Raw genomic sequence first — 22,147 nt, forward strand, 5'->3', positions numbered from 1 at the left:
GACCGAAGATAGAACTTCACCAATGTTTTTGTGGTGCAGTGGCACAGATCAAGGAGCTTCTGTAGGCTTTCGGGTTCGTGCTTCCACACAACAAAAAGATAGGACATGTTCTATCTTTGGCCCTATGTTGTGGATTGTGGACCCATTCAAGTAAATGGGCCCATATCCAGAAGCGGAGTGCACACGGCCAGTGCCCATGCATTACGGACTGCAATTTGTGGTCTGCTGAACGGACACTGAGCAAGTACGCTTGTGCGGCACACTAACCTACCTAAACCTGATATTTTTGTTTCAGTCTGTGGTGGTAGCTTAACTCCTGGGCTAGTTTTTGATTTTTATTTTTTGTGAGCTGGGAAAAATCAGATTCGGCCACAAATCCAATTTGCGACCAAATCTGCAACAGATATGCTAAAAATTGGCGTGTATATATAACAAATAATGCCCCCTCCCTTCTAGAATGTATTCACATACAAACACAAAAGCACATGTTTTCGTTGATTTGAATGTTTATTCACACATCCTTATATTCCCACTGTGGAAAAGTGGATGCACTACTTGAGTCCATGATGTAAACCAACAGTTGGTCCCCAGAAATCCTTTTACCAGCCTACCAGTGCATGTGGAATACAGATGACAAACGGAGGGCAAAAAATGGGGAGACATGGACCAACAACCTTCACAGACCTCTTCATAGATAAAACACTAACATCTTCCCACGGATGTCATTGACGGACGCGTGAAAGAGGCCTAACAGAATTTAGTCAGATATTTTGATATCAATTCGTCAGCCATACTATAGTACTCAATAAAGCTACTTTCACACCTGCATTCGGTGCGGATCCGTCTTGTATCCGCACAGACGGATCAGCACCAATAATGCAAACGCTTGTATCCGTTCATAATGGATCTGTTTGCATTATTCTTTCAAAAAAAGTCTAAGTCCAAAAAGATCCGTCCTGACTTGCATTGAGGGCATGGATCAGTTTTCAATTGCACCATATTGTGTCAGTGAAAACAGATCTGTCCCGATTGACTTACATTGTAAGTCAGGACAGATTCGTTTGGGTCCACTTCACCAGGCGGACACAAACGCTGCAAGCAGCATTTTGGTGTCCGCCTCCAGAGTCGAAAGGAGGCAGAACAGAGCCAAACTGATGCATTCTGAACGAATCCTTATCCATTCAGAATGTATTGGGGCTAAACTGATCGTTTTTGGCCGCTTGTGAGATCCCTCAAACAGATCTAACAAGCAGACCAGGAAACGCCAGTGTGAAAGTAGCCTAAGTCGCAATGCAATTGTGAATATCAGTGCTAATAGTCAGATTTTAATGTAATTGAATTTCCAATAAAAACAAACCTTTTATTTGCTAGACCGATTATCAGTAAATGTCTGACACCGGAATAACTGACCTTTAGGAAAACAAGCGTGTCTTCAGCGTGATGTTATGTGTTGTAAACCATTTTATATTATTGATTTTCTATCTCCTCTGAAGTTACAAGAGGGAGAAAATCCCAACCGCTGTGACTGGAAAAGGCTAGAAGCAGATTACTGAGCCGAGCTGTAATTGCTCTGTTGGTAAACTATTGCCTGTGAAAATTGCCATGTAATTGCATTTGAAAACCTGCATCTTTCTGAGGCATCATTATCAGTGCGGTGTCTGAGGCAGCACTTGAAATGAGAGATGAAAGGAAGCACTCTATGGAAGCCAACATTTTACAGCTTCTGTCTTTACCATAGCAACTGCAATTAACTTTCATTCCTTTGAAATACTGAAATTTATTGGCAATGCAAAATCTTTTTGAAGTGTCATCAAACGGAGCAGTTCATTTATCCGTAGTTCCATGAGAACAACACCTTAGAAAAGGAAAGAAAACTATACTGGACAATCACAGTATGTCTCCTCATAGCCAACCATGTATTACAAAAAACATGGTGCATATCAATGTCAGTGATTCAGGAATGTCTTGTATTATCTGGAGCCCAAAACGAAATTCATTTTAGCTGCAACCACTGCCCAAGACCAGAGATCTGTGTAGCAGTGCAGACATTGAACTGGATGGGGTCCCAGTGTGACTCGCAAGTTGCTGAATCCAACACTGCTGGATGTTTGCGATTCCGGGGTTGTAGTCGCTGCAACATGCGAGTTTGGTTATTTCTCCATACTCCTTCTATACATGGGAAAAATGGCTGAAAAACACGTTTCACCGGTGTTAAAAGCGCTGTCCCTTTATTATATTGATGACTTAGGGCTCATTCAGGTGGCTGTATGCTGTCCGCAAAAATGCAGATCCGTTTTTGGCTGACTGTTCAGCATGTCATAAACGAATTGCATTCCGCATTTTTGCGGACCCGTAGACTTCAATGGGGCCACATCCTGATTTTCACTGACACGTATAGGAGGTGTTTTATTTTTTCCGCAGCTGTATAAAGGAAGAAAAGGGCCCCGTAGAAAATTAACAGGTCTGCATCTAATCCGCAACATAACGTATCAGCATTTTTACGGACAGCATACGGCCATCTAAATGAGCTCTTATCCTCAGGACAGGTCATCAATATCATATTGGCAGGAGTGCTGGGAGCTGGGGCACAGATCTGATATTGATTAGCTATCTCGAGGATAGGTCATTAATATAAAAAAGACAACCCCTTTAAGAAAGAAATGCCACAGAAAAAAACAAATTTGTGGGTAGAAACCTATTTAGTTGCCTCCCTTTCGTTAAGGGCTCATGCACATGAACTTATGTTCTTTCTGCTTCTGTTCCGTGTTTTTTTTTTTTTTTGCGACATATGCGGAACCATTCACTTTAATGGGTCCTCTAAAACAACAGAAGGTACTCTGTGTGCATTCTGTTTCGCATTTCTGTTCCGCAAAAAAGTTGTGCATGTCCTATTGTCTGCAAATCAGTCTGAGGCCCCATTAAAGTTAATAGGTCCGCAAAAAATACAGAATGCACACGGAACACATCCGTATTTTGCGGATCCATACTGTAGAAATGCTATGCCCAGCCCATATTGCTCATGTGTTTAGTGATTAAGTTACTGTTTCCGATCCGCAAAAAACGGATCGCATACAGAAACCATATGGGTATATTATGTGGAATAACTGAATGGAAGAGGAGTGAAAAAAAACCTCAGATACGGCACAACAGATCCTTAAACGGACCGCAAAATAACGGTTGTGTGCAAGAGCCCTAAAGAGGCTTTTCAGCAGCTACAGTGCACATTATGCAATTCTGTGTCCAAACAGGCAGAAAATGGTCTAAAGCCACCTTTTCAGCCATCTAAAATCTAAAAGTTGCCAGTTTGGCGTTTTTTTGGATTGTTATACATTGGCACTCTATCATTGTACAAAGTTTAGTAGATAATGCATTTCTACACATGGGAAAATAAAGCATGTTTCTTTGTTTGAAATAGAAGCCTACTGACTACATATGCCACCATATGCTTAATCTTCCATGGGGGGCTTACACTGAACCAAGCCTTATCTATCTATATAATAGGCACACAGGGTGGCACCTTTCAAATAATTCTCATTCAATTTGTAATGTTGCTATTAACAGGTTATCTTTTAAAGCAGCATAGGCAAAGCAAACATAAACACATGAACATGCAAAGACTATTTGGGCTGTTTCAGGGGTTTATCAATGGGTTGCTTGCAGTAACATTAACAGCTGTTTTGTCCTAGATGTTGTGAGGAGTCATGATAAGTCTTTCATTAAATATGTCAAATCCTCTCATGCTGTCGTCAGTAGACATTAGATTATCACGGAGATGATGTCAGTGCTTGATAAAGCTAATACTAATATCCGCAGAGACAATGCTCTCCGTTTTCTATTCCCACTGCAGCACAGAATTTATTAGAAAGGTAAATATGTAAAAAGCGGTTTTGTTTCCGTTTTCAGTCTGTGTGGTTATCGTGCTTAATTTGAAGGATAGCTTTGTTTTTGGGAAATATTTTACACAAATTCCTTCATAACTAGGGATGGAGCCTACAGAGAAGTATAACTGAAAGATTTTTCCACTTCACCACTATGACGGCCCCGAGAGATTGACCCCTGACCTCTGTAGGGGCAGGAACAGAGGTTTAAAAGGACCCCTCCCACCACCATTCACCAGTGTGTTCCTGCCCCTATAGCGGCCAGGACAGAGAAAAGTCCTCTCTGGCTTCAGGGAGGTGAAGTGGACCTCGTTTTTATTTTCAAAGGTACCTGGATGACCGCATCGGCGGTCCTTGTGGCCTCCCTTACGGGTCCATCATCCAGGTAAGCGTCCCCTGCTCTCCGGCGGACTTGTTCCAAAGCTGGCAGGGCGACGCTCCCTACCGGTGGGAAGCCTGCCCTGAGCTGCTGCAGGTCGCTTACCTCCTTGTGGGGGAGCCGACCGGAAGGACGCTCTGCATAGTCGCGCGCGTCTGACGTCACTTCCGGGTTGCCGGCGAAACCCGGAAGTAGACGGGGCCTCTCAATAAAGCGCTCCCAGCACTCTTCCCGCGGCGTTCTCTGCATCGATCGCTCGCCAGACATGTCGGACCAGGAGAGGGAGAGAGCCGCAGCAAAAGGAGCCACAGCTGAAGGAGCAGACCGCTTCAGAGCGCCCCTGCGTGAGTAGCCCACCTGGACAGCTGTGGCAGCTTCACAGACGCAGGGGGGGTCCGTATGTGTGCACACCCTTGTGTATTCACTGTTCCTTCTCCCTGGGGGTCTGCGGGTATACTGCACTAAGTTATGCTCCTATACCTGACTGGCATAAATTAATGGGCTGCCTCTCTCACTTTAGGCCAAACTACCTTTAAAAAAGTTAAAGAAGACCGCCAGATGCCTCCAGTGCTCCGTCCGGCTTCCTGAGGGCCATACAAAAAAGCTTTGCTTGGATTGCATCGCTAAAATAGTGAGAGAGGAACAGCCCTCAATTATGCAGGAGTTCAGATCCATGATTCAGGAAGAGGTTAAGTCTTCCCTGACCTCCCTCCGTGAGGATATCCGGGGGTCTCGCCCCCCTAAACGACCCAGAATGGTGGATATTTCTGACTCAGAGGATTTAGAGGACAATGCCTCATCCCCTAGAAAAGAGGACGAGGACCCCCTATCTGAGGGCGAGATCGTTGAGGACACTAAGAAATATTTCTTTACCTCCAGTGAGATGAGTGACCTTTTAAAGGCCGCCAGGGATACCATGGGGGTGGAGGATATCCAGCAACCCCATACGATTCAGGAGGAGATGTTTGGTGGATTGAAGGTCAAACGCTCCAGGAAATGGTGATGGATGAATGGGCCCATCCTGAAAAGAAACTAGGAATTTCCAAAGAGTTCAGGAACCGCCTTGTGTTTGACCCGTCAGATTCTAAGATTTTTGATGAGGTTCCTAGAATTGACGTCCAGGTGGCCAAGGTTAATAAAAAAAAACTCACTTCCATTTGAGGATTCCTGTCAGTTAAGGGACACTATGGAAAGGAAGGCTGACAGTTTGTTAAAAAAGTCTTGGGAGGCAGCAATGTTTAGCGTCAGGACCAACATAGCTGCTACTTCAGTCGCCAGGTCTATGTACCTATGGCTGAATGAACTAGAAAATCATCTAGTTAACAGGACATCTAGGGACCAGATACTCGATACTATTCCCCTACTAAAATCTGCCACAGGTTTTCTGGCGGATGCCTCCGCAGAGACGATTAGGTTCTCAGCCAAGGACGCCGCTTTGTCCAATGCTGCCCGACGGGCACTTTGGATGAAATCTTGGTCGGGGGACATCTCTTCCAAGATGAAGTTATGTTCTATAGCCTTCTCAGGGGAATACGTGTTCGGTCCTGTTCTGGACAGGATCCTTGAGAAGGCTACAGATAAAAAAAAGGGGTTCCCCGAAGAGAGGACCGCTAAAAGGAAAACTTCCTTTCGTGGTCAATTTTCCCAGAATAGCTCATTTCGTGGCAGGGGTAAAACCGGACGCTGGAGTTACCCAAAAGGAGGGAGGGGTAGAGGTTTCCTCCTTAATCCCCAAAACAAGGGAGGTGAGAAGCAGTGACGCCAGGATAGGGGGAAGACTATCCCAGTTTTTTGCTCAGTGGCAACGGACTTCTTCCAGCCCCTGGGCTCAAAATCTTGTCAGAATCGGTTACAGGATAGTTATCTCCCCCCCCCCCCCCCTCCAAATGTGTTTCTGGTTTCTCACCACCCATCTCCTTGTCAGCTCAGCCAGATCTGGAAGGAGGTTCAGAATCTCCGGGACTTAGGAGTGGTGATTCCTGTTCCCGAGCTTCAGCGGGGGCAGGGTTTCTACTCCAGCCTTTTCTTGGTAAAGGAACCCGGGGGTTCCTTCCGTATGATCATAAACCTCAAAAGGCTAAACAAATTTGTTACCTACAAAAAATTCAAGATGGAATCCCTAAATTCCACCATTCCTTTAATTCAAAAAAATGCGTCCCTCTGTACAATCGACTTAAAGGACGCATACTATCATGTTCCTATTCACCTCCAGTCTCAAAGATTCCTGCGATTCGAAATAAGGGATCACAGAGGGTCTGTTCACCACTTCCAGTTCGTGCCTCTCCCCTTTGGGCTGGCCTCAGCCCCAAGGATTTTCACGAAACTGGTGGTGGAGATGGTCGCCTCCCTGAGACCTCAGGGGGTGACGGTTGTCCCGTATTTAGACGATTTTCTACTAATTTCCAACTCTGTGGATCAGTCCATAGCAGACCGAGACATCTTCTGCTCCCTTCTGACATCCCTGGGGTGGGTGATAAACCTAAAAAAGTTCTCCCTAGTTCCAAATACCAGGGTAAAATTCCTGGGGGTCCTGTTAGGTTGTTAGTTATTCTGAATCTTTCTCCCAGCAGAAAGAATCCAGAACCTGCAGTCGGCTATCAGAGCCTTCCTAGGACATCGATCCTTCTCGTGCAGAGAAGCGATGAGTCTCTTAGGTCAGATGACAGCCTGAATAGTAGCAGTCCCTTGGTGCCAGGCCCATTACAGAACCCTTCAGTCCTGGCTTTTAAGGAAGTGGGACAGGAACCTATCATCTTTGGACAGGAAAATCCTGATCCTGGGCCACATAAAATCCTCAGTACGGTGGTGGCTTCAAACAAAGAACTTAACGAAGAGCATGGCCTGGTTCAGAACCCCAGCAGTGCTTATCCATACCGACGCCAGCGTAAAGGGGTGGGGTGCAAAAATTGCTTCCGATCTCTACCAGGGAGACTGGCCTCAAAGTATTGCAGCCCAGTCTTCAAACTACAGGGAGCTCAGGGCAGTTTGGGAGACAATACAGGTAGCCGCTCCAAAATTAAGAAACCAACATATAAAGGTCTATTCAGACAATGTAACGACCGTGTCCTACCTCAAACATCAGGGGGGCACACGATCTCAGAAACTAGAAGGTCTGTCCAAAAAGATCTTCCTCTGGGGGGGGAAAAGAACGTAAAGTCGATATCTGCAATTCATTTAAAAGGAAGCCTAAACTGTGCAGCAGACTTCCTCAGCAGGAATACCATAGACCAGGGATGTCTTCAATCTGATTGTCCAGAGGTGGGGTCTCCCTCTGGTAGACCTATTCGCTACAAGAATAAACGCAAAGGTATCAACCTTTTGCTCCCTAAACCCAAGGGACAGGCCCCTAGCGATCGACGCCTTCTCCCTACACTGGAACTGGGACATTGCATATGCCTTCCCTCCGTTCCCATTAATCCCAAAGGTCCTCCAGGGACAGAGCCAGCGTAATCTTGGTCACTCCGTACTGGCCCAAGAGGAGCTGGTTCTCGATTCTAACCAAACTCTCCTCTCAGGAAGCTTTTATTCTCCCAAGGAAGAAGGATATCCTGATCCAGGGGCCGGTTCTCCATCCCCATCCGGAAATCTTCAGTCTCTCGGCTTGGATCCTGAGTCCAACCTTCTAAGACGTAGAGGTCTCTCTGAGGGGGTTATTTCTACCTTGACAGCCAGCAGAAAGAAGGTGACAAACGCCATTTATTTAAAAATCTGGAAGAGGTTCTGCACCTGGTCGGGCGACAAAGCCCCAGATCAAACCAGACCGAATATACTGAAGATTTTGGATTTCCTGCAGAAGGGCCTAGAGTCGGGGTTAAGTCCTTCTACCCTTGGAGTCCAGGTCTCAGCACTTAGTGCATATTTTGATTCCGAATTAGCCAACCATAGATGGATCCAAAGATTCCTGAGATCTGCAGCCAGACTAAGACCTTCTCTCAGATCAAAGGTGCCTACCTGAGACTTAAACACCGTCCTTAACGGACTCACAGGTCCGCCTTACGAACCCCTGGACTCAAGTTCTCTGAAGCATCTTTCCCAGAAGGCGGCTTTTCTTATTGCTATAACATCAGCAAAAAGATTGAGCGAGATCCAAGCATTGTCAATAAGACAACCATACCTCACAATTCAGGACGACCGTGTCACCTTGAGGCTAGACCCGACGTTTTTACCAAAAGTAGTAACCGACTTCCATAGGAACCAGGAGATCATTCTTCCCTCCTTCTGTGAAAACCCTAAGAATTCTGGAGAAGAATGCTTCCATACCCTGGACGTTAAACGAACAGTGCTAAAGTACCTAGAGGTCACTAGAAACCTGAGGAAAGTGGACAACTTACTAGTGCTATTTTGTGGTAAAAATAAGGGGAAGGCAGCTTCCAGATCTACCATTGCCCGATGGGTAAAACAGACTATTACAGACTGCTACAGGATCGAGGGCATCAGTTGCCCAGAGGTCATTCGGGCTCACTCTACGAGAGCCATGTCGGCCTCTTTTGCTGAAAGAGCAGGAGCTTCCCTAGACCAAATATGCCGGGCTGCAACCTGGTTTAGTGTAAATACCTTCACTAAACATTACAGACTTGACTTATCCAGGTCCTCTGACCTGGCTTTTGGTCGCAAGGTCCTTCAGGCCGTTGCCCCACCCTAGGACGTATATAATTTGTCTCTCTGGGCCGTCATGGTGGTGAAGTGGAAAGCCGGAATTAGACTTACCGGTAATTCATTTTCCACGAATCCACCATGACGGCATGATATCCCACCCCGAAAATACATTTTACTCCAAAATTTGGTATGAACTTAATACCCAAAAAACAAAAAGGAAAAAAAAAAACACTTTGTGATTTTTCACTCATTAACTGGTGATTGTGGCACTATAATCTGGAACTCACTGGTGAATGGTGGTGGGAGGGGTCCTTTTAAACCTATCTCTGTTCCTGCCCCTACAGAGGTCAGGGGTCAATCTCTCTGGGCCGTCATGGTGGATTCGTGGAAAATGAATTACCGGTAAGTCTAATTCCGGCTTTCTGTTCTATGTTTTGGACCCACTCCTGGTTTTGGCTTCCTTAGGGCTCATGCAAAAGTGTTTTTTGTCCAGATCTAACCTTTATTTATTTTTTTGTATGTCGGCCGCTGACTAGTGTTGGGTGAGCACCAAAGTGCTTGAGTAGAACACTTTGTGATGCTTGGGTGTTCTACTGAGCACCATGAAAGTCAATGGGAGAACCCCAGTCACCCCCAGCTCTAAGGCCCCTTTCACACGGGCGAGTATTCCGCACTGAATCCGGACCTATTCATTTCTATGGGGCTGTTCACATGAGCAGTGATTTTCACGCATCACTTATGCGTCGCGTTATAAGGGAAAATAATACAATCTTCAGAACATCAATCCTAAGCCCGAACTTCTGTGAAGTTGTTCGGGTTTGGGTACCAAACATGTGTGATTTTTCTCACGCGCGTGCAAAACGCATTACAATGTTTTGCACTCGCACGGAAAAATCACGTGTTTCCCGCAACGCACCCGCCTCTCTATCCGGGCAAAAAATATGACGCCCGTGTGAAAGAGGCCTAAAGATGGAAGGGTTTCGAGACTCTAGTTCGGCATAGGGGTACCTGCTCTGACTCCATATATAGCTATATCCATATATGGAGTCAGTGCTTGGGGACACCCCAGTGTATTTAAATCTAATTTCTGGAAAGTTTCTGCCAGGATTTGTACTCCCAATGTGGCACATTAGAGGCAAGGACCATATCCACTCAACTATAAAGCTGAATGCTAAACTGTCAAAACTTTCATAGTAGTTTCTGATGTAGTGAGTATTCCTATTCAGCAGAAGACTTAATTTATATTTCTGTGCAGGCTAACATGTCCTTGCCTCTAATGTACAAGGTTGGGAGTTTAAATCCCAGCAGAAACATTTCAGAAATAGATATTTAAATTTATATATATTTTAGTCATTGTAAAAAAAAACGTATGGCACAAAATAAATGTGTAATTACAAAAAATTAAGATGTATAATCCTACTTCTGATTTATATATGAATGCGTAATATGTGGGCAACTACTGATGTTTTTAGCCATAATATATTTACATAATTATAAATATAATATATAAATCTATTAAGGCTAAAAAATGTATATGTATATGAACAGTGACTTCCACAGTGCCCGCCCCTTTAACAGTGGCCCCTCCCCCATGCATGTAGCAGTTGTGCTGTCATATGACTGAATATTTAAGGACCTGTAAACTGCTAATACCTGTGATCAGTTGTTATGGCAACCGAGAGTAGGACCTGCAAGCTTCTATTGGCTAATAAGGGATATGTTACCGTGTAAATGGCATTTTGGATTTAAGTGAAAGGCTTGCCGGCTTCTATTGGATAATGCAAGTCATTTTTGGGAAATCTCAGGAACGGTAAGTCCTAGAGAGCAGGACTAAAACCTTCCCGGACACCTGATGTACCTGTGCGCCAAATTTGAAGATCTGTACAGACGTTTGGTCGTGCATAAAGAACGTCCAGACAGATGTCTAGACAGAAACTCACTTTTACGTGCAGCAATCGCCTCCACTGTACGGGGGCTAGAGATCATTGCAGCAGTTGCTTTTCCCTACAGAAAATCATTGTTCCTGGGCAGAAAATCGCTATTTATACAGGCCAATTGGATGCACAGAAACAAAGGTTTTTGGTGCCTGCAGAAAGACACCATCACCTGATGAATGGCCATTTGCTTGTTTTATTGGGTGTTTGGGAGCACCTTTCTGGGTATGACCAAATGCTCAGTTTTGTATGCAGTTTTTGAAGACAAAACAAGGAGTGAATTAAAAAGAGAAGTTGTATCTTTTATACATTCTCTCCTCTTATGATCCACTTCTGATTTTTGGCTTCAAACTGCATACAAAAGAAACCCTGCATGTGTCAGCACCCTAATACCTGCCAATTAACGGGAAGAAGTGTTTCTACAAACTCACATCCCTGATTGGCCTGATTATCAGACCATGTAAAAGAAACATTAGCGTGGATCTAAAGTATTGGACTGCCCAGCTGTCCACTTTGTAATTGACTTATTTAGCTAAAGTGCACACACAGTATTCATTGTAAACTAAGCAAGATGTTGCTCCGTTCCAGAAAATACATTAAATTGTTAATGCAGACCCAGAATATGACCTCTATATGCCATTACAGAAATACAAGAAATGACTCATTTCACAGCCCATGAGTTACCTTTTAAAGGGAACCTGTCCCCATGAAAATGCAGTGCAATCTGCTGGCAGCATGTTAGAGCAGGAGGAGCTGAGCAGAGTGCAGACTGATATAGTTTTATGGGAAAAGATTCAGGAAAAGCTGTAATTTTTAATCTCTGCTCATTCTGTGCTTGGGATGTGGGCGGTCCTACGTGGTGATTGATCGCTATCTCTGTATGCCTATTCATTTAATTAATCTGATGGTTGCTGCACTAGCATCCAAGTGAAAATTGGTTATTTTCCTCTGGCCTTTTTGCCAATTATGTTGTCGATTAAGTGATATTTATTTTTATAATTTTGTTTTCTTTATTGCATTATTCTCCACCAAGAGGGGGCACTTTGGGGAAAAAATTATAACTTATAACTTCTTTCTTAGGGCACTGCAAGCGAAGCAACATTAATGGCTCTTCTAGCAGCCAGGACCAAGGTTACAAGGAGACTCCAGGCTGAAAACCCTGACTTAACTGACGCAGAAATTATTGGTCGTATGGTAGCTTATTCTTCAGACCAGGTATACATTATGGAAGAGTATGCTGTGAGATCATAAGTAGAGATGAGCAAACCCAAAATGTATAGTTTGGGTTCGTACCGAATTTTGGGGTGTCGGTGACACGGACCCAAACATTTTCGTAAAAGTCTGGGTTCGGTGTTCGTCGCTTTCTTGGCGCTTTTTCAAAGGCTGCAAAGCAGCGAATCAACAAGCGTCATACTACTTGCCCCAAGAGGCCGTCACAGCCATGCCTACTATTGGCATGGCTGTGATTGGCCAGTGCAGCATGTGACCCAGCCTCTATTTAAGCTGGAGTCACGTAGCGCCGCCCGTCACTCTGCTCTGATCAGTGTAGGGAGAGGTTGCAGCTGCGACGTTAGGGCGAGATTAGGCAGTGATTAACTCATCCAAAAGACTTCATTCAGTGATCGATCTGCAGCTGTGGATCATTGAACTGCTGCTATTCAATTGCTCACTGTTTTTAGGCTGCCCAGAGCGTTTTTCATTCACTTTTTTTCTGGGGTGATCGGCGGCCATTTTGTGTCTTGTGGTGCGCCAGCACAAGCTGCCACCAAGTGCATTTAACCCTCAATAGTGTGATTGTTTTTTGGCTAAATCCTACATCAGGGTCAAGCTGTCAAAGTGCATTTAACCATCAATAGTGTGGTTATTTTTTGGCCATATACTACATCAGGGGCAAGCTGAGCCTGTCACCAAGTGCATTTAACCCTCAATAGTGTGGTTGGTCAAGCTGTCACACCAAGTGCATTTAACCATCAATAGTGTGGTTGTTTTTTTTTGGCCATATCCCAGTCTAATTCTGTCTATAAACCTATACCTGTCACCCAGCGCCTAAATAGGCCTCAAATTTATAGTCAGCTAAATCTGTGGTTATTGCTGTGGCTGGGCAAGTTATTTAGTGTCCGTCAAAGCAGTTTTTGTTCTGGGTTGAAATACAATTCCCAATTTAGCAATTCTCTAAATTGGTGGTTACTGCTGTATCAGGCCTACGATAATTTTATCCCTAAAAGGGTATATTAGATTCAAGGTGCTGATAGGGTCATTCTGAATAACTTCACACACACGCTACTGTGCATATCCAAGTCTAATTCTGTCTGTAAATGTATACCTGTCACCCAGCGCCTAAATAATAGGCCTCAAATTTACTCAGCTAAATCTGTGGTTACTGCTGTGCCTGTATTAGTACGGTACCTACATAGATAGCCAGATAGTGTTAGGTGTCTGTAAAAAAAAAAAAAAAAAGGCCTGAATTTGAATTCAATACAGTAGACCAAATAATTTTGTTGTTGTGGTGAACGATAACAATGAGGAAAACATCTAGTAAATGACGTGGTGGTGTTAGTGGACCCTCTGGTGCTGGGAGAGGACGTGGCCGTTCTGCCACAGCCACACGTCCTAGTGTACCAACTACCTCAGGTCCCAGTAGCCGCCATAATTTACAGCAATATTTGGTGGGGCCGTTCTAAGGATGGTGAGGCCTGAGCAGGTACAGGCATTAGTCAATTGGGTGGCAGACAGTGGATCCAGCACGTTCACATTATCTCCCACCCAGTCTTCTGCAGAAAGCGCACAGATGGCGCCTGAAAACCAAGCCCATCAATCTGTCACATCACCCCCATGCATACCAGGGAAACTGTCTGTCTGAGCCTCAAGTTATGCAGCAGTCGCTTATGCTGTTTGAAGACTCCGCTGGCAGGGTTTCCCAAGGGCATCCACCTAGCCCTTCCCCAGCGGTGGAAGACATAGAATGCACTGACGCACAACCACTTATGTTTCCTGATGATGAGGACATGGGAATACCACCTCAGCACGTTTATGATGACGAAACACAGGTGCCAACTGCTGCGTCTTTCTGCAGTGTGCAGACTGAACAGGAGGTCAGGGATCAAGACTGGGTGGAAGACGATGCAGGGGACGAGGTCCTAGACCCCACATGGAATGAAGGTCGTGCCACTGACTTTCACAGTTCGGAGGAAGAGGCAGTGGTGAGACCGAGCCAACAGCGTAGCAAAAGAGGGAGCAGTGGGCAAAAGCAGAACAACCGCCGCCAAGAGACTCCGCCTGCTACTGACCGCCGCCATCTGGGACCGAGCACCCCAAAGGCAGCTTCAAGGAGTTCCCTGGCATGGCACTTCTTCAAACAATGTGCTGACGACAAGACCCGAGTGGTTTGCACGCTGTGCCATCAGAGCCTGGAGCGAGGCATTAACGTTCTGAACCTTAGCACAACCTGCATGACCAGGCACCTGCATGCAAAGCATGAACTGCAGTGGAGTAAACACCTTAAAAACAAGGAAGTCACTCAGGCTCCCCCTGCTACCTCTTCTGCTGCTGCTGCCGCCTCGGCCTCTTCCTCCGCCTCTGGAGGAATGTTGGCACCTAGATCCCTGGCCCTGAATGCCAGCATTTCTAAACTACTGGCCTATGAAATGCTGTCATTTAGGCTGGTGGACACAGACAGCTTCAAACAGCTCATGTCGCTTGCTGTCCCACAGTATGTTCCCAGCCGGCACTACTTCTCCGAGAGCCGTGCCTTCCCTGCACAACCAAGTATCCGATAAAATCAAGTGTGCACTGCGCAACGCCATCTGTGGCAAGGTCCACCTAACCACAGATACGTGGACCAGTAAGCATGGCCAGGGACACTATCTCCCTAACTGCACACTGGGTAAATGTAGTGGCGGCTGGGCCCCAGGCGGAGAGCTGTTTGGCGCACGTCCTTCCACCGCCAAGGATCGCAGGGCAACATTCTTTGCCTCCTGTTGCCGCCTCCTCCTACTCAGCTTCCTCCTCTTCTTCCACCTGCTCATCCAGTCAGCCACACACCTTCACCAACTTCAGCACTGCCCGGGGTAAACGTCAGCAGGCCATTCTGAAACTCGAAAGTTTGGGGGACAGGCCCCACACCGCACAGGAGTTGTGGCAGGGTATAGAACAGACCGACGAGTGGTTGCTGCCGGTGAGCCTCAAGCCCGGCCTGGTGGTGTGCGATAATGGGCGAAATCTCGTTGCAGCTCTGGGACTAGCCGGTTTGACGCACATCCCTTGCTTGGCGCATGTGCTGAATTTGGTGGTGCAGAAGTTCATTCACAACTACCCCGACATGTCAGAGCTTCTGCATAAAGTGCGGGCTGTCTGTTCGCGCTTCCGGCGTTCACATCCTGCCGCTGCTCGCCTGTCTGCGCTACAGCGTAACTTCGGCCTTCCCGCTCACCGCCTCATATGCGACGTGCCCACCAGATGGAACTCCACCTTGCACTTGCTGGACAGACTGTGCGAGCAGCAGCAGGCCATAGTGGAGTTTCAGCTGCAGCACGCACGGGTCAGTCGCACTGCGGAACAGCACCACTTCACCACCAATGACTGGGCCTCCATGCGAGACCTGTGCCCTGTTGCGCTGTTTCGAGTACTCCACCAACATGGCCAGTGGCGATTGACGCCGTTATCAGCGTTACAATACCACTTCTATGTCTCATTGAGAAAACGCTTAGGGCTATGATGGAAGAGGAGGTGGCCCAGGAGGAGGGGGAAGAGGGGTCATTTTTAGCACTTTCAGGCCAGTCTCTTAGAAGTGACTCAGAGGGAGGTTTTTTGCAACAGCAGAGGCCAGGTACAAATGTGGCCAGCCAGGGCCCACTACTGGAGGAGGATGAGGAGGTGGAGGAGGATGAGGATGAAGCATGGTCACAGCGGGGTGGCACCCAACGCAGCTCGGGCCCATCACTGGTGTGTGTGGCTGGGGGGAAACGCAGGACGTTGACGATACGCCTCCCACAGAGGACAGCTTGTCCTTAACTCTGGGCAGCCTGGCACACATGAGCGACTACATGCTGCAGTGCCTGCGCAACGACAGCAGAGTTGCCCACATTTTAACGTGTGCGGACTACTGGGTTGCCACCCTGCTGGATCCACGGTACAAAGACAATGTGCCCACCTTACTTCCTGCACTGGAGCGTGATAGGAAGATGCGCGAGTACAAGCGCACGTTGGTAGACACGCTACTGAGAGCATTCCCAAATGTCACAGGGGAACAAGTGGAAGGCCAAGGCAGAGGAGGAGCAAGAGGTCGCCAAGGCAGCTGTCACGGCCAGCTCCTCTGAGGGCAGGGTTAGCATGGCAGAGATGTGGAAAAGTTTTGTCAACACGCCACAGCTAACTGCACCACTACCTGATACGCAACGTGTTAGCAGGAGGCAACATTTCACTAACTTGGTGGAACAGTACGTGTGCACACCCCTCCACTGTCTGATGGTTTGGCCCCATTCAACTTCTGGGTCTCATAAAAATGAACCAGGCATGGATCCCACAGGACCTGTCCATCCCTTGTGCAGATTAGACATTAACTACCTCCCCTTAACCATATATTATTGTACTCCAGGGCACTTCCTCATTCAATCCTATTTTTATTTTCATTTTACCAATATATTGCGGGGCAACCCAAAGTTGAATGAACCTCTCCTCTGTCTGGGTGCCTGGGCCTAAATATCTGACAATGGACTGTACCAGTGTTGGGTGACGTGAAGCATGATTCTCTGTATGACATGCAGACTGATTCTCTGCTGACATGAAGCCAGATTCTCTGTTACGGGACCTCTCTCCTCTGCCTGGGTGCCGGGGCCTAAATTTATGACAATGGACTGTTAGTGGTGGGTGATGTGAAGCCAGATTCTCTGCTATGGGACCTCTCGCCAATTGATATTTGGTTAATTTTTATTTTATTTTTATTTTTATTCATTTCCCTATCCACATTTGTTTGCAGGGGATTTACCTACATGTTGCTGCCTTTTGCAGCCCTCTAGCCCTTTCCTGGGCTGTTTTACAGCCTTTTTAGTGCCGAAAAGTTCGGGTCCCCATTGACTTCAATGGGGTTCGGGGTCGGGTTCGGATCTCGAACCCGAACATTTCCGGGAAGTTCGGCCGAACTTCTCGAACCCGAACATCCAGGTGTTTGCTCAACTCTAATCATAAGTACATAATATGGTAAAGGACATGAATGTTGCCATGAATCTAAATTGGAGAATCCTGCATTTCTTTTCATACAGAACTGGGTTATTCTTTGCAGTTTTCATCCAGACATGTTTGAGGCATCTATTAGAAGCCACTTTCACCATATCAGTTAATTATACATGGCCAGCGTATCCATGAGGTTAACCACCTCTTAAATAAAATGTAGCGCGAGCGACAGCGGCCCAAAAAGACATAAATTACCTGACTTGGCCCATAACTGCAACCTGATATTTTTAATTACCTTGTTTCTGAGTATTTTTGTTTTAAAAGTAAATATTAAAGGTTAAAGTTTTAACATCCAGATAGGAACCCTAAAAGGAGTTTTTGGTCAGGTGACCGTGGTTTGATTTTTGTTACAATCTCCTGAGGGCCCTATAGGGAAAAATCTGGTTCTTTATATGCATCAGAATGCACTGTTTTGTTGCGTCCCTATGACGCACAAAACCCTACAAGCAGCGTTTTTGTGTGTGTGTAATGGGATAATGAGCAAGACTGGTATGAAACACAATGTTCGGATCCATTCACACATCCGCAAAATGGGTCTGCATCAGTTCCGCAATTTTGCAGAACGGGTGTGGACCCATTTATTTTCTATGGGGCAGCAAAAGATATGGACAGCACACAGTGTGCTGTCCACATCCGCACTTCCGTTCCGTGGCCCCCCAATAAAATAGTACATGTGCAGTCTGCACAATTCAGACTGCACATGGCCAGTGTCCATGTTTTGCGGATCTGCAATTTTCGGACCGCAAAACAGTTGCTGATGTGTGAATGGACCCTAGGTCAATAGTGCCAGATCCGTTTTTTAGATACGGAAAATAAATGTATCCGGCGCCCATTGACTTGAAATGTTTTTAGTGCTGGGTCCGTCTTGTTCATTTTGGAGATAAAAAAACCAGATCCATTCTGAACGGATGCAGATGGTTGTATTATTGACCAGATGCGTTTTTGCTGATCCCCCTGACGGATCCAGCAAAAAATAAACACATGTGAAAGTAGCCTTAATCAGTTTTGTCTGAGATTGAGTTCAGTGCTTTAGCTTTTTCCATCAGGATTGCATCCATTTTACATCCTTTTTTTTTTTTTTTTTATGTGCATGAAGAAAAACTGAAGAATAACAATTCAGTATCTCCTGGCAGCCATTAGTGAAAAATGAATTGCATCTGGATGCCTTCCATCTTCCACGCAGCCCAATTGATTTCTAAAGGGCAAGGGCTGCATGAAAAACTGACAATATACTAAATAAGAATTAAAAAAAAATATATATGTTCCCTTTAACACAAAGATCGGTGAAACACAGCGCTCATGTACACATGCCTATTGAAATTAATGGGTCAGGATTCAGTCTGGATGCTGTCCGTTCACAAAATGAAATGCATCCAGATGGAAAACACGCATGTATGATATTAGTGTAAAGGTTCACTTGATCCGAGTTCTTGTGATTATGGAGGTCCAGATAAGCAATTTGTAGCTATATCTATCCTATAAACTTGGTAAGGATCAAATCATGTTTTAGTATTGACAGAACCTGTTTCTTTAAACATTTGAAATTTTAAATCCGTCTGTTTCACTGCAGGCTCATTCATCTGTGGAAAGGGCTGGACTAATTAGTGGGGTGAGAATGAAGAAGATTCCATCAGATGAGAACTTCACAGCTCGTGGAGAGGCTCTCAAGAAAGCTTTAGAGGAAGACAAGGCAGAAGGTCGTGTACCAGTGTTTGTAAGTAAATTTCTTATTCCCAAATCTAAATAGCTATTACATCATAAAATTACATAAATTAATATAACTATGCACAGGTTTATAAAATAAACAGTTCACCTATGGATTTGAATTCTGGCTGTCCACATACTTATGGCCAGGTACATAAGCTTTTACCTATGGCATGTCCAATACAAATAAAAATATGTATACTGCTGGCGATATCGTACTAACTACTAATGTTAACTAAAATAACATTAAACATGGTATACAATAATTTTGATTATATCATTATTAGCTCTAAGTAGCCTGTTTAATACTCTTATTTAAAGGAGTTGTCCGGGTTCACAGCCGAACCTGGACATATCTCCATTTTCACCCCAATTTCATGCTCCGGTGTTCTTTTTTGCCCTGTGCAGAATCATGTATGGCTAGGGCAGCGCAGAAGCCTGCCCATCAGTGCCGCTGACTTGACCATTCACACTGCAAGATGGAAGCCTCTGCTTAGCAGTGTAAATATAAACAAACAGCGCAGGGCAAGAGAGCATTTAAGCATGAAAAATGCTCATATCAGGGGGGCTGCCTGGGTGAAATTGTGGGTATGTCCGGGTTCAGCTCTGAACCTGGGCCAACCCTTTAAGGACAATATGATACTCTTAAAACATGCAGATAAATGGTAGTTGTCACTGGTCATAGCAGCTGGAAGAGTGGGGGAGCCGTCCCCTAATGAATAGGAGACTCATAACTATGATTCCTTTGTATTCTTTGGAAGGTAAACCCAGGCAACAGCTTTAAAATTAACTTTACAGTATAAACTGCCATTTCCCAAATGACCTAAACAATACTTTGCTTGCATGAATGGGTTATTGTGCATTCCCCGGGGCCTACTTACTCCACATAAAAACTCCCCCTTTTTACCCCCCAACCTTTCACGCCCCTTAAATGAATACACACAGTCTGAGTTGGATTAAATCGGCCACAGCAGCCGTTTATTAATAAATAAATACATTATATATGTATGTATGTATGTATATTCTCTCTATCTATATCAATAACTTTTTCCATACCCCCTGACGAGGGAGGTCATAGAAGCCCCAAATATCTCACATATTTGTATAAACACGCCAACCTGGCACTTCCATCTTGCCTCCAGCCGCAAAACTCCAGCTCGGGGACACCAACTGATGGACGCTTCTGAACAAACCAAAAATGTCCCAACTATGAGAGTCCAGCCAGGGTTCTCCCATTTTCCACACCATTCAAGACCACCAGCTTCTATGACATTTCCCCGCCAACAACGCGCGGCTTGACTCCTCCCTCAATTCCGCGCGTTCCTCCACATGCAAAGCGCCCTCTCAATGCCTCCCTGCAGGCCCAAAGACCACAAGTCAATCCCCACCGCGTTCAAATGAACACCATCAGCCCTCCAAAATCCTCCTGTACCTGCCTCCAACTCCACATGCCAAACCACCACCGCCCCATTCCTGGCCGCAAACTTACCCACCGCCCTGTTCATCTTCACCCTTGTCTTATCCACCCTCTCAAACGACCTGGCCTCTCGCCATGACTTCCTATACACCATATCCGACCAAACTGTGATCATCCCAGGAAACAAGGACCACAAGCGCAACAAGTCAAACTTGATATCCTTGCTCAAATCCCGACAAGATCTCACCCCCAAGTCATTACCACCCACATGAAGCACCAGAATATCCGGGGCCCTATCCAACCTCGCATGCCTATGAACCTCACCAATCACACTCCCCCACAACATTCCCCTGCGTCCAATCAATCTCACCACCGCCTCATCCCGTCCTATCCCCAACTGATGCCTGTTGGGCCTCACATCCGCCCGCAAAGCACCCCAAAAAACAAACGAATGTTCCAGGATCCAGACTAACGCCGCCTCACGACCTGTAAGAAGAAAAACGAGAATGAAAACACAAACAAAACCACTGCGCCCTCCAACCCCAACTCACAAGCCCCCCAGACGCACATACGACTTAAAACGGACAGACTCCCACCGCCCAATCTTCTTAATCACCACTAGAGTCCATTCCCAGCACCGCCATACACTTCTTGAATACCGCCACAAATTGGAACCTTGACAAAAAAGAACCATCCTGATGCCTCAACAACGGCATAGTCAGACCAAGTACCTTCACTCAAAGACCTCCTAAACAAATCCGCTATAGTACCTCCAAAAGGTCCCAGAGCCACGCCGGGCACTCCAGCCCCTCCTCCGCCTCTGGAGCCAGCTGACGAAAATGCTCCCACTGCAAACGAGAGCCAGCCACCCCGTTATGAACACCCGGCACATGCACCGCCACAACCCATGTGTTCAGCGGCAAACACATCAGCACCAAGTGCTGCAATAACCTAACTACAGGAGGCGAAGATGCAGTCAGACTATTAACGGCCTGCACAACACCCAACCCAAGTTATCGCAATGCCACTTCACTTTCCTATCCTTGAACTTGCCCCCCCACAGCACCACCGCCAGCACTATAGGAACAATTCAAGCAACGCCTAACCCAACCCCTCTCAAACCAACTCACCGGCCATTCACCCGCACACCACTGTCCTTCACAATACACACCAAACCCCCCCCCCCCCCCCAAAGCAGCATCTGAAAACAAGTCAAAACTCTCCACCACCTCCCCCATGACCAATGTCCTGCCATTAAATTGTCCCAAAAACCCGTCCCAAACCTCCAAGTCCTTCCTCAATTCCTTCCCCAGACGAATAAAATGGTGACCCGACACCACACCTGCCGTCGCCAACCTCCTACAAAATATTCTGCCCATCGGAATAATCCTACAAGCAAAATTCAACTTCCCTAACAAGGATTGCAACTCCTTCAAACGAATCTTCGGCCCCACCCTCGCCGACTGCACTGCAGCCTTCACATCAATGAATTTGTCCTCAGGTAACCTACACTCCATCCGAACCGTATCTAGCACTATGCCTAAAAAACACAACTCTGTAGTGGGGCCAACCGTCATTTCTGCCGACAACGGCACCCCGAACTCCCTAAACACCGACTGCAACGAGGCCAACAGCAACCCACACACCCCGGAACCCGCCGGGCCCAAACAAAGGAAGTCATCCAAATAATGAATGAGCGACTGACACCCTGCCACATCCTTCACCACCCATTCCAAGAAGGAGCTAAATTTCTCAAAATAAGCGATGTGGCAGAGATCGAACACCCCATCGGCAAACACCAGTCCACAAAATACCCCCCCTCCCCAAAACATCCCAACAAGCGCAAACTATCCGGATGAACTGGCAATAAGCGAAACGCGGCCTCAATGTCCGCCTTTGCCAACAGCACACCCGGCCCCAACTTTCTAACCCAACTAACCGCCGTATCAAACGAGGTGTAAACAACCGAACACAATTCCGGATCAATCCCATCATTCACAGACGACCCCTT

The 22,147-nt window shown here is 46.2% G+C and overlaps 1 protein-coding gene across 5 annotated transcripts in view; it reads left to right on the forward strand.

The window, feature by feature from the left end:
• LOC122938153 (aromatic-L-amino-acid decarboxylase-like) overlaps positions 1-22,147 on the forward strand; it is a 270,020-nt gene that overhangs the window by 15,814 nt on the left and 232,059 nt on the right. For 3 of the 5 annotated variants that reach the window (XM_044293489.1, XM_044293490.1, XM_044293492.1), the window contains 2 exons: positions 11,868-12,002; positions 18,586-18,729. The exons of 1 other annotated variant lie outside the window; for it this stretch is intronic. In XM_044293489.1, coding sequence (XP_044149424.1) covers positions 11,868-12,002; positions 18,586-18,729 — 279 coding nt within the window. The remainder of the gene's footprint in view (positions 1-11,867; positions 12,003-18,585; positions 18,730-22,147) is intronic. One more of the 5 variants, XM_044293491.1, reaches the window with a different exon arrangement.

Source organism: Bufo gargarizans, chromosome 5 (assembly GCF_014858855.1).
Source record: "Bufo gargarizans isolate SCDJY-AF-19 chromosome 5, ASM1485885v1, whole genome shotgun sequence".
NCBI classification, from domain to species: Eukaryota; Metazoa; Chordata; class Amphibia; order Anura; family Bufonidae; genus Bufo; species Bufo gargarizans.